This window comes from Lemur catta, chromosome 23, assembly GCF_020740605.2.
Source record: "Lemur catta isolate mLemCat1 chromosome 23, mLemCat1.pri, whole genome shotgun sequence".
Lineage (NCBI taxonomy): Eukaryota > Metazoa > Chordata > Mammalia > Primates > Lemuridae > Lemur > Lemur catta.
In genome coordinates, this window is record NC_059150.1 from 9,977,159 (window position 1) to 9,990,219 (window position 13,061).

Genomic DNA, 13,061 nt, shown 5'->3' on the forward strand with positions numbered 1-13,061 from the left:
CCTAGGTTTGGGGTGTGAACTCTGGGCCTTTTCGAGGCAATGTGGCTTTTTAAGCAAGACAACTAGTATTGGATTTAAACCACAGTTCAAGAATCTGCTGTTCTATGACAAGTTATTTATCTCCATGAGCATCAATTTCTCCCTCTTAAAATGAAAATGGTAATTACCTTAGAGTGTTGTGAGAATTAACCGAGATTGTGCATTCCTTGTAAACCGTGGAGTAGATGGCATACTCTTTGTGAACTATTCGCGTGCGGACAGAGACTGTGGTGCTGGGTGGCTGAGAGGTAGGGCCGGAAGAAGGCGCCCTGCCCATTTGTTCACGTGTTGGTCATCAACCATTTCCTCCTCAAAATGGCTAACAGCAGGACGTGGCCTTGGAAAGAGCCCTGCTGGAGACAAGATGGCGGCCACAGCCTCGGGAGTGCTGCCCAGCGTGACAGCCACGTGGGCCTTTGATGGGGTAATTGATAGCTCATACACGATTCAGCAACTCAATTAACCTCCCTCCCATTAGGAAGGATTGATTTCTTCCTTGAGACAGGGATTTGTGCTGATTCAGCTGCAGCAGCCTCCCTGCTGCATGGTTAAAACGGGCTGCTCTGGTCGTCCTGCTGCCCGGAGGCCTCCGTGGAAGACGACATGACCAGGGGAGCTCAGTGTTCACAGCACGTCCCCCTGCCCTTAGCAAGATGAAGGACCGAAGACCCATCATCATTTAAAAAATGAATTCTGTTTTCCTGCCACCTCGGGGCATGTGTAGCCCAGTGCTGCAAGTCTGTGATTTGCTGATGTCCCACTGTTACCTTGAACATTTTTTAATGCCAACTTCATTGAAAAATAAAGTAATACACAATCAAATGCATTTATTCAAGGTATACAATGGGATGAATTTTACCAATTGTGTACACCCTTGAAACCGTTTCTGCAATCAAGATGCAGAACATCATCATCCCAAAAGATGCCTCGTGTCCTTTGCAGTCCCTCCCTTCCTCAGCCCCCCGCCCCCAGCCCTCCCCCCACAACCACCGATAGGCTTTTGGTAACTATAAATTAGTTTGCATTTCGTGTAAATAAAATAATGCAGTATGTGTTATTTTGCCAGGGGCTTCTTTAATTCAGCATTTTTTTTGTTGGTAATTATATATAACATAAAATTTACCATTTTAACCATTTTTAGGTGGCATTAAATACATTCACATTGTTACACAATCACCACCATCCATCTCTGGAACTTTTCTCATTGTCTAAAACTGAAACGTTATACACATTCAATACTAACTTCCCATTTCCCCCTCCTCCCAGCCCCTGACAACCATTCTATTTTCTGTCTTTATGAGTTTGATTGCTCTAGATATTTCATATACGTAGAACCATGTAATGTTCTTTTGTGTCTGGCTTATTTCATTGTACATGATGTCTTCAGGGTTCATCTAGGTTGTAGCATGTGTCAGAATTTCCTTCTTAAGGCTGGTGATAGTCTATTGTATGTATCTAACATCTATTTATCTGTCACGGACACTGGAGTTGCTTACACATTTTGACTGTTGTGAAAAATTCTATGAACGTGTGTACAAATATCTCTTCTAGTCCTTTCTGTTCTCTTGGGTAGGTATGTAGTAATTCTGTGTTTAATTTTTGGAGGAACCTCCATACTGTTTTCCACGATGGCTGCACCATTTCACAACGTTTACCTTTTAAACAGAGTTTTTTACGAGACCTGTTTCTTATCCCTTCACTTTCCAGAAAAAAATATCCTTTGACTTTTCACGGCCCTGTGTGCTGATCATCTTTTCCTTCGGTATCCTGGCCTCTGACCTTCTTCCAGATGGATGTAATTGCTCAGAGAATTGCCCAGCTATAATAACCTCAAGTGAAATTACAGTGCTCACTTTCACTTCACTCCAGCCATTTCCCTCTGTGTCCTACCTGTTTCTCATTCGCTGCAGTTATTATACAACTCACTGATATCCTATTAACAATGTCACGATACAACCACCTACATCCTATTAACTCCACCTACTGTGCCACCTACCTTGGTCCTCTTAATTGAATCTATTATGCTATACATCCTACTTCTGTGTTTAGCTGTATCTGTCAAATAATGTCCTATTAACTATATTACCCAATCTCTGCAACTATTGTCTGACTTGCTAGCAACCTGTTCATAATATCTGTGTTGCTGCCTACCTGTGATCTGTTAAAAACTGATCGCCGATTTAGGTCTTATTAGGTCCAGGTATGAAGCTAACTTCCACTTTTACGATTCTGTCCTCATCTGAGTCCTGATAAAGGGGAGGCTCTGCCCCAAGCCAAGCCCACCCTCACCCCCTGGGGCCACATTAGTGCTTGCTTAGTAGCTGTCACTGTCAAAGAGATTGTGCCTACAGGTCACCAACAAGAGGCTGATGTCAGCGTCTAGGGCAGGGCCAGGCATAGAGCAAGTGCTCACAAAGTGTTGGTTGAGTAGTGTTGAAAGGTGACTTGTAGAATCTGTTCCTTGTCATCAAGAGTCTTACTCCTGAGGTTGGGAAAGGATAAGGGGTCCCTGGCAGCCACCTGGTTCACTCTGGGACTGCTGTCTGTGGGAACATGTGTGTATTACAAAGTCTAGTGAGCTGTGCATATGTAATAGAGCTCTCAGGTGACCTTGTATTAATCCTTTGCATTTCTGAAACACTTTTTATAAAACACTACCAAATCTGTGATCTTCTTTTATTCGTATGCTCATTTAAAAAATTATTCCGGGCTCCTATTGGAATGGGGAAACTGAGACCCTGGTAGGTTCTCACAGGACAGTCAGGATTATAAGTCTCCTAACTGCTATCTAGCTGCCTCTCCGGATGGTGTACACAGTAAAAGGAAGGAAAATTTTCAGGGCCTCGCTGTGGCCCACACTAAACATGTATGTATGCCTTACCTCTGGGCAGTATTGGGGACCTTTCTCCTTACAGGTCTGTTGCTGGGTGGCAGCTTTCAAAGGATGTCCTTTGATAGCTGTGGTGCCAAGCACAGCTGTGCAATGCCCCAGGCCCAGCTTTGTGTAGATGAAACCTCCCCATTCGCCCACCTCTGCAGGCAGCCTCTGGGCCCTGTGTTTACCAAACACCACTGATACCTCGCCCCAAGCACAGCTGAAGTCTAGGAGGCTTCCTGTGCCTGAAGCCCCCTCCCCTCATCCTGCCCCCTGAGCCCACTGAGGAGCAGGTGTTGACCAGCCCCCGGCATCTGTGTCTGAGCCAAGGCGGTGAGAGGTCTGAGGGCTGCCAGGCAGGATGGGTCTATCCTGAAGCTCGGGGAAAGTTAAAGTCCCTGGCTGCCCTGGGCTGAATAGCATTCCCTGCAAAATTCACGTGTACCTGGAAGCTCAGAGTGTGACTTAAGTTGGAAGTCTTTGCAGGGTCTTTGCAGATGTAGGGATGTTAAGGATCTTGAGAGGAAATCACCCTGGATGAGGATGGGCTTCTAAATCCAGTAGCTGGTGTCCTCAATAAGAGGAAGAGAGGACACGGAGAAACAAAAGGACGAAGGCAACGTGAAAATGGAGGCAGCGATTGGAGTGATGCTGCCACGAGCCAAGGGATGCCAGGAGCTGCAAGAGGCAAGGGAGGGATACGTACCTAGAGCCTTCAGAGGGAGGGTGAGCCTGCTGACACCTTGATTTTGGACTTCTGGCCTCCAGAACTGTGAGAGAACACATTTCTATTGTTTGAAGCCACTAAGTTTGGTAACTTGTTATGGAAGCCACAGGAAACAAACACACCGGCTGACTAGCAGACAGGAGGTGGGCGCGGGGCTGGTCCCGCAGCTAGACTGCCGGGGTCCTCTGCTGCACTCGCCTCTTGACTGCAGGGCCTGTGTGAGTGCATGTGGCGAGCCAGTCTAAGGAGCAAGGAAGACCAGGGCGTGACTTCCCTGTGGTCACTCTCATCTTGGTGGAGCAAATTCTCCAGGCCCTGTCTCCACCATTGTTACTCCCTTTTTTTAGTGCCTGCTGTATGCAAGTCATTACGTCATTTCACTCTGTCTAAGAATAATATTAAGTAAGCTGCTCTGTCCTGAGTTTTATGTTAAATTTTGTTAACGTGCTCAAGGTTACACAGCTGGCAAGTAGCAGAGCTGGAATTTGAACTCGAGCCTCATCCCACTTAAAGCCTGCACACTTAACCACTGTGCTACAGTAATGTATTATAGCTGTATAATAACAATGGCAGCCAGTGGTGCACACAGCAAGAAGAGAGCCTGCCAGAGTTACGCTAACCCTCAGGGGCTGCCCGCAGTCTCCTTCCTACTCCTACCCCTGCACGCCCACTCTGTCCCTGTCCCTGTGCAGCAGCTATGTCACACAATCCCTGTTCCTTGAATGGCCTGTGGTGTTCACACTTTAGGTGGTCTCTCTGGTAACTTGTCCCTGTCCCTTTCCATCCGACACACTCTTGCTTTAGCCCACATGGCTCAGTTTCAGTGTGCTCTGTATACCCCGTTACCTGGCACTTACTACGTGTGTCATGAATCCGACTGGGGTGTGTGTTTCCCTAGCTGGAGTGGGAGCACCTCTGACACAGGACTGGGTCTTTCTATTTTGACATCTGGCATCTTCCCCAGCGTTTCTGGTTCTCCAAAGCCCCCAGTAAATGTTTAAGTGAAATATATCAAAGATGTGAAGATCGTTAAGTAACAAATGCTTGATAGAAAGGGCTGTTAATTTAAAAAAAGGAGAAAGAAAAGAACATCAGATATTCTAAGACAAGTATTTGTAGAAGGAATCGCTAAAAGCTTTGCGTTTTGAAAGCAAATATTTAATTTAGTCTCCTTCTTCTGTGTGCTTTCAAATGGCACTCCATGTGATATAATGCTCAGATTTATTCTGGGACTCACGGACTTTTTTTTTCTCTTTTGATTATTAACTGCTTTAGTCCTCTACACGTGTATTCCTTAAAAGTTTGCCCTGTCTGTAAGCGCGGCTTACGTTTGCGATAGTGTACCCCTCATCGTATGCCGACCTGGATGGGAATGTAGGACACAACTTGCTGGCGTTCCAGTTACGGCTGACTTTCCAACAAGCGTGTGTCTTACTGTGTAAACCAAGTCCCGTTTTGTTTCTCAGGTTGCCTTCTCCAAAAGGGAGCAGTTTGCTCCTGTTGGAGGTCCTGTCCCTGACATTTCTAATGGCTCTTCCATCTCTGTCCTCCCTCTACAGGCTGGCCGTGGGTGACCCTCTCTGTCCTGGGATTCTTGTACTGCTACTCGCATGTGGGCATTGCCTGGGCCCAGACTTACACCAGGGACTGATGCCGTTAGGCTCAGGCCAGCCCTCGCTGCTGGCCTCCAAGGCAAAATGGTGCTTCACCTTGACCTCCCACTCCAACATAATCTCCAAGAGATCAAGATCTGCTCATCTTCTGTTGAAGTTACCTCGCTCGGGCTGGAAGCTTGAGCTCTCATAGAAAATTTACAACCAGATGATCTTCTAACTTTGGAGCCTTACAGATCTTCTACCCCAACCCATCATTCTCCTGCTGAGCAAGCTGGGGTCCAGGGCGGTAGACCGCCTTGCCCAGCTAAACATGGTGACATTTTGGTCTAGAACCTGGTTCCATGGAACTTCGGGTTCTTTTCTCCTTTACCGGGAATGAAATATAATGGACATTCCTTGATTGAGGCACAGAAATCCTGAATAGTGATAGGCCTGTCATCTACTGGGCAGAATTTCTGAAATACTTTGACATTTATTTAAGAGACCCCCTTCTTCATGTCCTTCAATGTGGTCTCTAGAACCAACACTAGGCTCTGAGCTTCATACTTCAGCTCCTCTGCGGGAAGGAGACAAAGCCTCTACTCTGTTTCTCGTTACCTAGTCAAAGAAGTCAGAAGCAGCCGTCTGGCGTTCCGAGGAGTCTGTACCTGGGGAGTCCTGTGATTTGAACTTCATCAGGCTGATCTACGTGTGGCTGCTTGTTCCTGAGATCTGCAGAGAACGTGGTGGTTCCTCTACCTGACAGTTGTTTCACAATAAAGAATCAGAATTTAAAAGCCACAGAATAGGGTATCCACAGAAAGATGCTATCAGGCAAGTCCTGAAGATAAGGACGGCTTCCTGGGGCCTTGTCTACCCTCTCCACGTAAGTCCCAAAAGTCATCATTCTATTCAGTGGTTCATGCTCAGTGGTCTATGTTGTTTTGTTTGGATTCAAATGCAGCCTTTTCTGTACATAGATAATTTACATTTTTGTAGAGTTATTTTGAATATTTTTCAGGACATGTTTAAAATCTGAATACATTTATATGACTTGATTATTCACTCTAGAAAGACACTGGATAGCCCACCAATGGCCCCAAGTGGTAGATAATTCAGAATGCTTCTGTTTGGCTTTGGATTTTGTGGTGGGCACTGAAGAAGCTTTAAAATTCAAATCCAAAGTGCATCCGATTATGGGAGAACTTATCTCGGGCATGTGAATTGTTGAGTGAAAAGTTCACTTGGACCTAGTGCTGTCTCATACTTATAACATGATATGGCCCTTGTGCCTGGGCTGTGATTATCAGCTCCATGAGATTTAAACTCCTGGAGTGCAGGACCAGTCATTTTGTTGAGTTTCTTTTCCTTCCTAGCTGCTCTGCTTGGAAGAGAGATGGAGGGGCCAGATGTCGATGACCTGGGGCGGGCACATGACACGTTGGCTGAAAAGGTCAGAGGGGGCGGGTAGACCTGAGCAGCAGCAGCCTCAGCAGTTGGTTTGATGAAGGAGGGAGAGACGTGGTACAGGTGATTCCAGGGTGCTGAGAAGTTTTAAGGAGGGAGTGAGACTGGCGGGGAGGAGTCAGTGCCCAAATGAATCCCGTAAAACCTTGTGGACTAACGTGATCTGTGGCCAGCCAGGGAGAGTGTGGATGAAGTTTACTTGGAAGGAAAGGGCTTGCCAAGAAAAAAAACGAGTATAAAATTGTCATAAGGAAGTGTGTCTAATATATCTGCATGTATAAATAATGCAAAAGATTTTGAGCTCTTCCAAAGACACCATTTATATAAAAACAGATAGGCGTAGTCATTTATTAAACTATATTGGAAGAGTCAGTGGATATATTTGAAAGTATTTCTGAATTTCTGTTAAACTGTATATTTTTTTTTGAGACAGGGTCTCACTCTGTAGCCCAGGATAGAGTGCAGTAGCATCATCATAGCTCACTGTAACTTTAAATTCTTGAGCTCAAGCAATCCTCACGCTACCATGCCTGCTTAGTTTTTTATTTATTTATAGAGATGGGGTCTTGCTGTTACCCAGGGCTGGTCTCAAACTCCTGGCCTCAAGTGATCCTCCTGCCTTGGCCTCCCAAAGTGCCGTGATTACAGACGTGAGCCAACATGCCCAGCCTCTTTGAAACTATTAGATGATTCAGAATGGTTCTCAGGAAGGAATAAATGATTACTGTGTTTACCTCTGTATTTAAGGTCTAACCAATATGTGGATTATCCAGGACCATTGTTCTTTGACCTCTTCCTACTCAGCTGTAATATGAAAATGATAATGCTTCTCTCTCCATGCACATGAACTGACATCTTGGAGTTGCTCTAAATGAAACGCCTGGGCACACAGAGCAGTTCAGCCGAGGACAACTGGATATGTCATCAGCCCTGAGCAACTTCAGCCACGATGTTGGGAAAAGACTAGACAAGGCCCCAAGGTCACTTCCAGCCCCAGAAGCCTCTGATCCCAACCTGGCTCTGTGGTCAAGACCAAGAGCTCCAAGCACAGTCGCCGAGATGATAACCAAGGAAGGAAGCAAGGCATCTGAAGGACACGTAAGCCTCAATCATTTTGACTAATTCCTGAGACCACATAAGAAGAGTTAAAAGTATTATTTCTTCAGATTAACTTGTTTGAAGTGACAGCAGACAACATTTTGTTCTACTAAAGACTATAGGCCTAGAGAAGAAAAATCTATCAATTATACACATAATTGTATAATCTACATATTGAGAGAATAGCAATGGGGGGGTCACCTTAGAGAAATTGAGACTCTTCCCTTTGCTTAATATAGCTGTTGACTGAATATAAGAAATTAACCATATGAGTTTGTTTTTTTAGCAGATGTGCCAGAATGTATCTATACAGTAGGGTTTCTTCCCTTCATGTGGCCAACAAAATAAGCCAAATTGTCTTGACCGTACAGACCTTCTCAGTGCATTTTGAGAAAGCCTCTCTGAGGCCTTTCCTCTGTGAAATTGTTTTATTTTAAAATATACAAAAAAAATCTCTTTTTAAAGTAGTTGAACTTCATTTGGCACCCAAAATGTAGTATTTATTAGCTAGGTCTGTATTACTACTAGTCTTTTTGACTAATTATAAAAACCATATTCACAAAGAGATTATTTTCCACCCTTGAGGATGTCTAAAGAATGTAATGTTCAGCGAGAGCTTTAGAGGGTGACACTTTTGAAATCAACATCTACCATTTGGAATTTTAAACACTATCACCCTTAAGTTATTTTTATTGTGCTTTTCTGCAATGTAGTTGAAAATGAGAAGGGGGGACATCATTAAAAATACTACTGTGGGCCGGGCGCGGTGGCTCACGCCTGTAATCCTAGCTCTGGGAGGCCGAGGCGGGTGGATCGCTCAAGGTCAGGAGTTCGAGACCAGCCTGAGCAAGAGTGAGACCCCGTCTCTACTAAAAATAGAAAGAAATTATCTGGCCAACTAAAAATATATATACAAAAAAAAAATTAGCCGGGCATGGTGGCGCATGCCTGTAGTCCCAGCTACTCGGGAGGCTGAGGCAGTAGGATCGCTTAAGCCCAGGAGTTTGAGGTTGCTGTGAGCTAGGCTGATGCCACGGCACTCACTCTAGCCCGGGCAACAAAGTGAGACTCTGTCTCAAAAAAAAAAAAAATAAATAAATAAATAAATAAAAAAAATACTACTGTGACCCTATGAGATGGAGCAGAGGCTTGTAGAACACAGATTCCTCATCGCCAAATTAAGTTATACTGCCTGTAGAAAGAGAAAAGCCTCGTTTGAAATGTAGTCCACGAGATATTTAATAAGAACTCAGGTTGGCAGTATCGTGGAGTCTTGCCATGAGCAAGAAGCAATACCTTATTAAAATAATAGCAGAACTGAAACCATGCCAGTGTATTTAGATTAGGGGCAAGTAGTCCTTTATTAGTTTTTGAGACCATCAGTGAAATAATGCACAGATCAAAACTCATGTTGATACTGAATCATTCCCCAAAGATTCAGTTATGTTCTTCATACTGTGTTTTAAAAGGCAGGAAGCATTAATATATTTTATACAAGTTTTAGTCCAAATTGTTCAAAATGAAAAGGATCACTTCCAAACAGAATAGAGAACCCAGAAATAAAGCCATGTACCTACAGCCAACTGATTGCTGACAAAGTTGACAAAAACATACACTGGGGAAAGGACACTGTAGTCAATAAATGGTGCTGAGAAAATTGGATAGCCACATGCAGAAGAATGAAACTGGATCCCTGTCTCCCACTATATGCAAAAATCAACTCAAGATGAAATTAAAGACTTAAATGTAAGACCTGACATCATGAAAATACTAGAGGAAAACCTGAGGAAAACTCTTCTGGACATTGATCTAGACAAAGAATTCATGACTAAGACCTCAAAAGCACAAGCAACAAAAACAAAAATAGACAAATGGGACTTAAACTAAAAAGCTTCTACACAGCAAAAGAGATAATCAACAGAAGGAACAGACAGCCTCCAGAATGGGAGAAAATATTTGCAAACAATGCATCTAACAAGGGACTAATATCCAGAATCTACAAGGAATTAAACAAAAAAACCCAAATAATAATCCCAGTAACAACTAGGTAAAGGACATGGACATTTTCAAAAGAAGACATACAAACAAATGATCAATAAGCATATGAAAAAATGCTCACCATCACTATCAGAGAAATGCAAATAAAGTCCACAATGAGACATCATATTACAACAGTCAGAATGGCTATTGTTAAAAAGTTAAAAAAAAATAGATGTTGGCGAGGATGTGGAGAAAAGCAAACGTTTATATGCCATTGGTGGGAATGTAAATGAGCACAGCCTCTGTGGAAAACAGTGTGGAGATTTCTCCAGGAAATAAAAATAGAACTACCCTTTGATCCAGCAATCCCGCTACTGGGTATCTACCCAAAGGAAAAGAAATCATATCCAAAAGACACCTGCACTCATATGTTTATTGCAGCCCTCTTCACAACAGCAAAGATATGGAATCAACCTAAGTGTCTACCAATGGATGACTGGATAAAGAAAATGTGGTGTATATGTACACTGGAGTATTATTCAGCCACAAAAATAGAATGAAATCATGTGTTTTGCAGCAACATGGATGGAACTGGAGGCTATTAAGTGAAATAACTCAAACAGAAAGTCAAATACTGTATGTACTCAAGTGGGAGCTAAATACTGTGTACGCATAGACAGAGGGAATGATAGACATTGGAGACTCAGGAGGTAGGTGAGGGGGTTGGTGAGGGGGTTGGTGAGGGGTAAGAAATTACTTAGTGGGTACAATATACACCATTCAGGTGATAGTTACATGGAAAGCCCAGACCTCACAGCTATGCAATGTATCCATGTAGCAAAACTCCACTTATATCCCCTCAATTTATGGGGAAAAATGTTCACTTCTAAGTGGGAGGTCAGCTTCAGATACGTCTCAATTCAATGTGTCATACAATTGTCCAGTGATGCCACATTTTGAAGGCAATCTCTGTGTACTTGTAATGCAGATGGAGCTCTACTTTAAGATCATGTAGCCCCATGTCTTCATATCCAGAATTTTATGTTGTCAAAAACCACAGAGACAAGTGCTTTCCAAATTGGAGCTTCCCAAACTCTTGAAAAGGAATAGAAAATATCATCCTGTCATATTGGAACACCACTTCATTGACTTAAAATTATGTAAGGAAAGGCAAAAACCAGTATCATGTATAAAATAGTTTATTACCATAATAAATAAAATTAATTTGTTTTTACAAATATCATTTGTGCTTGTTTAAAAATGTTGAGAAAGGAAATATCATCAATGGAGGAGCCCGCACGTTCCTCTTGACATTCCCAAGCCACAGACATACAGCAGAGTTCCTGGCAGCATCCTCAGCTGACCACAAAAATAGTATCAGCCCATTTGCACTTTTGTTTATTCATGCTCATTTGGACAAAGTGACAGATGCAAAGGAAAAAAACCCAATAAAGGATTTGGCAGACTCAATGGAAAGAGTGTTAATAAAAGGAGAAGCCCCAGAATGATGAACTGCTCATGAGTAGAAGTGTCCTTGTGGGGTCTGTGAAATGTCAGATGTGGACAGTCTCCAGCTGATGCACAAATACAGTGTCTTAACAGAATACATTCATTAAGGGGGGGTTGCATCCTTCTTAACATAAGTCAGTTCATATCCTGATATAAGATCTGTGAACTTCTCCTTGAACAACTAATGGATCCATTGGATGACTCAGAAGTCACAGAGAGACAGTGGCTCTAAGAAAAGTTTAATGGCAGGGAGGGCACCTGCTGGTCGGGCACCTGCAGGGTATTTAAGTCCAGTTCTAGAGGTTCCAGAATAAGTCTGATATGCTCACATGAGAATGAAGTTTCATTTGAAACTAATTTAAGCTGCAGAGACAAATTCACATTGATTCTTCTGAATTGTCAGGGGTGGAAGTTAAAACTTATCAACAGGAACACCTTTGGTGAGAAAATGGTGCTTTCTCTGATGTTTGCAGTTAGTGCTGAGAGGCCAGTGAAGTCTCCTCCAGGTGGAGGGCACAGGAGCTGGTGAAGGTAATTTTTTAAATTTTTATTGAAGCAAGTGAGAAGGCAGTATATGGAGCAATGATTCGGCAACAGAGGCGAGGCTGTCTAGGGGCTCAAGTGTGCCCCCAGTAAGCCTCCTTGGTAAGCAACACTGGGTGAAGAGAGAGGACGGGGCATTGGTAGCTCCATCACTGCTGGAGTTCCATTCAAGGGTCTTAAGGCTAAACGTCTGTATTGCAAAACACTGTACACTCGATTAATGAAATGCACATCAGCAACTTCTCTCTCCACCAGGGCTCCTGAAATTTCCCAGAGTGTACACGTGATACAGTGGTTAGTGCGACAAGGGGAAACAAGATCTTCCTCCACCAAGTACTCCTAAAGCATTCGTAGAGTCCCCACGTGGGCATGAACAAAAGTTTGACAGTTGGTTTAATACTTTCACCTTCCACCTAAGGATTTGGAGAAGAAGCATGCTGTACTGCTTGGGGTGGTGGGGGACGAGTGTATTTTCACCGCTTGCCCACCTATCTCCACTTTTGACAGAGGAGGATTCCAGGAGAGGGGCTGATGTCTGGACAACAGCAGCACATAGGATCTAAGAGGTTGAGGGTACGACAGGCCCCAGGAATTAGATAACAAGAACTTAAAGCAAGAAATGAACTTTCAGAAGTTTGCTAGAAGGCTGCTGAAATGGGCACAGCTTTTTCAACACTTGGACCATGTTGTAACATTAATGTTGTAGCCTTTAGCATCATGTAGCTTTGCATTAATGCAATTAATGAGTTGCATTAATTGTGCACTAGACCAGAGCTTAATCCAATGACTGCCTCCCTCTCCTGCTTTAGCTATTGTGTAATGCCCAGTGGCGGAGCCCTTTGTTAGGTATAGGGGATGGCAACACCCATTGCTGGAGTCAGCTCCCTTCACCAAGACCAAACCTAGCATCTCGTTGACCATCTTATTTGTTAGTCAACTCTTAGCCCTGCACCTCCATGAGCAGAGGAGAGCATGTTCAGCAAGCAGCCCCACTTCAAAGCAGCCTGTCAGGATACTCTCTGGGACGTGGAGCTTCCCTAAGCACAACACGCAAAGTGAAGAGTTTAGCAGAAAACAAGTAACCAGCACTTAATGGACAACGCTGCAACTCATCATGCCCTGTCCCCTCAAAAAGGAGAAAGTGTCCCAGGCAAATCTATGTCTCAGCATAATTTTTTTTAAAGTCTAAATGTTCTGTCTGAACCTAGTAACTTTTTGTTCCCCTAAT

The 13,061-nt window shown here is 43.6% G+C and overlaps 1 protein-coding gene across 1 annotated transcript in view; it reads left to right on the forward strand.

Moving 5' to 3' along the window:
- The window catches only part of HHAT (hedgehog acyltransferase), a 232,370-nt gene extending 226,960 nt beyond the window's left edge, over positions 1–5,410 (forward strand). The window contains exon 12 of the mRNA XM_045536059.1: positions 5,201–5,410. Coding sequence (XP_045392015.1) covers positions 5,201–5,292 — 92 coding nt within the window. The 3' untranslated portion in view covers positions 5,293–5,410. The remainder of the gene's footprint in view (positions 1–5,200) is intronic.
- The last annotated feature ends 7,651 nt before the right edge of the window (positions 5,411–13,061 follow it).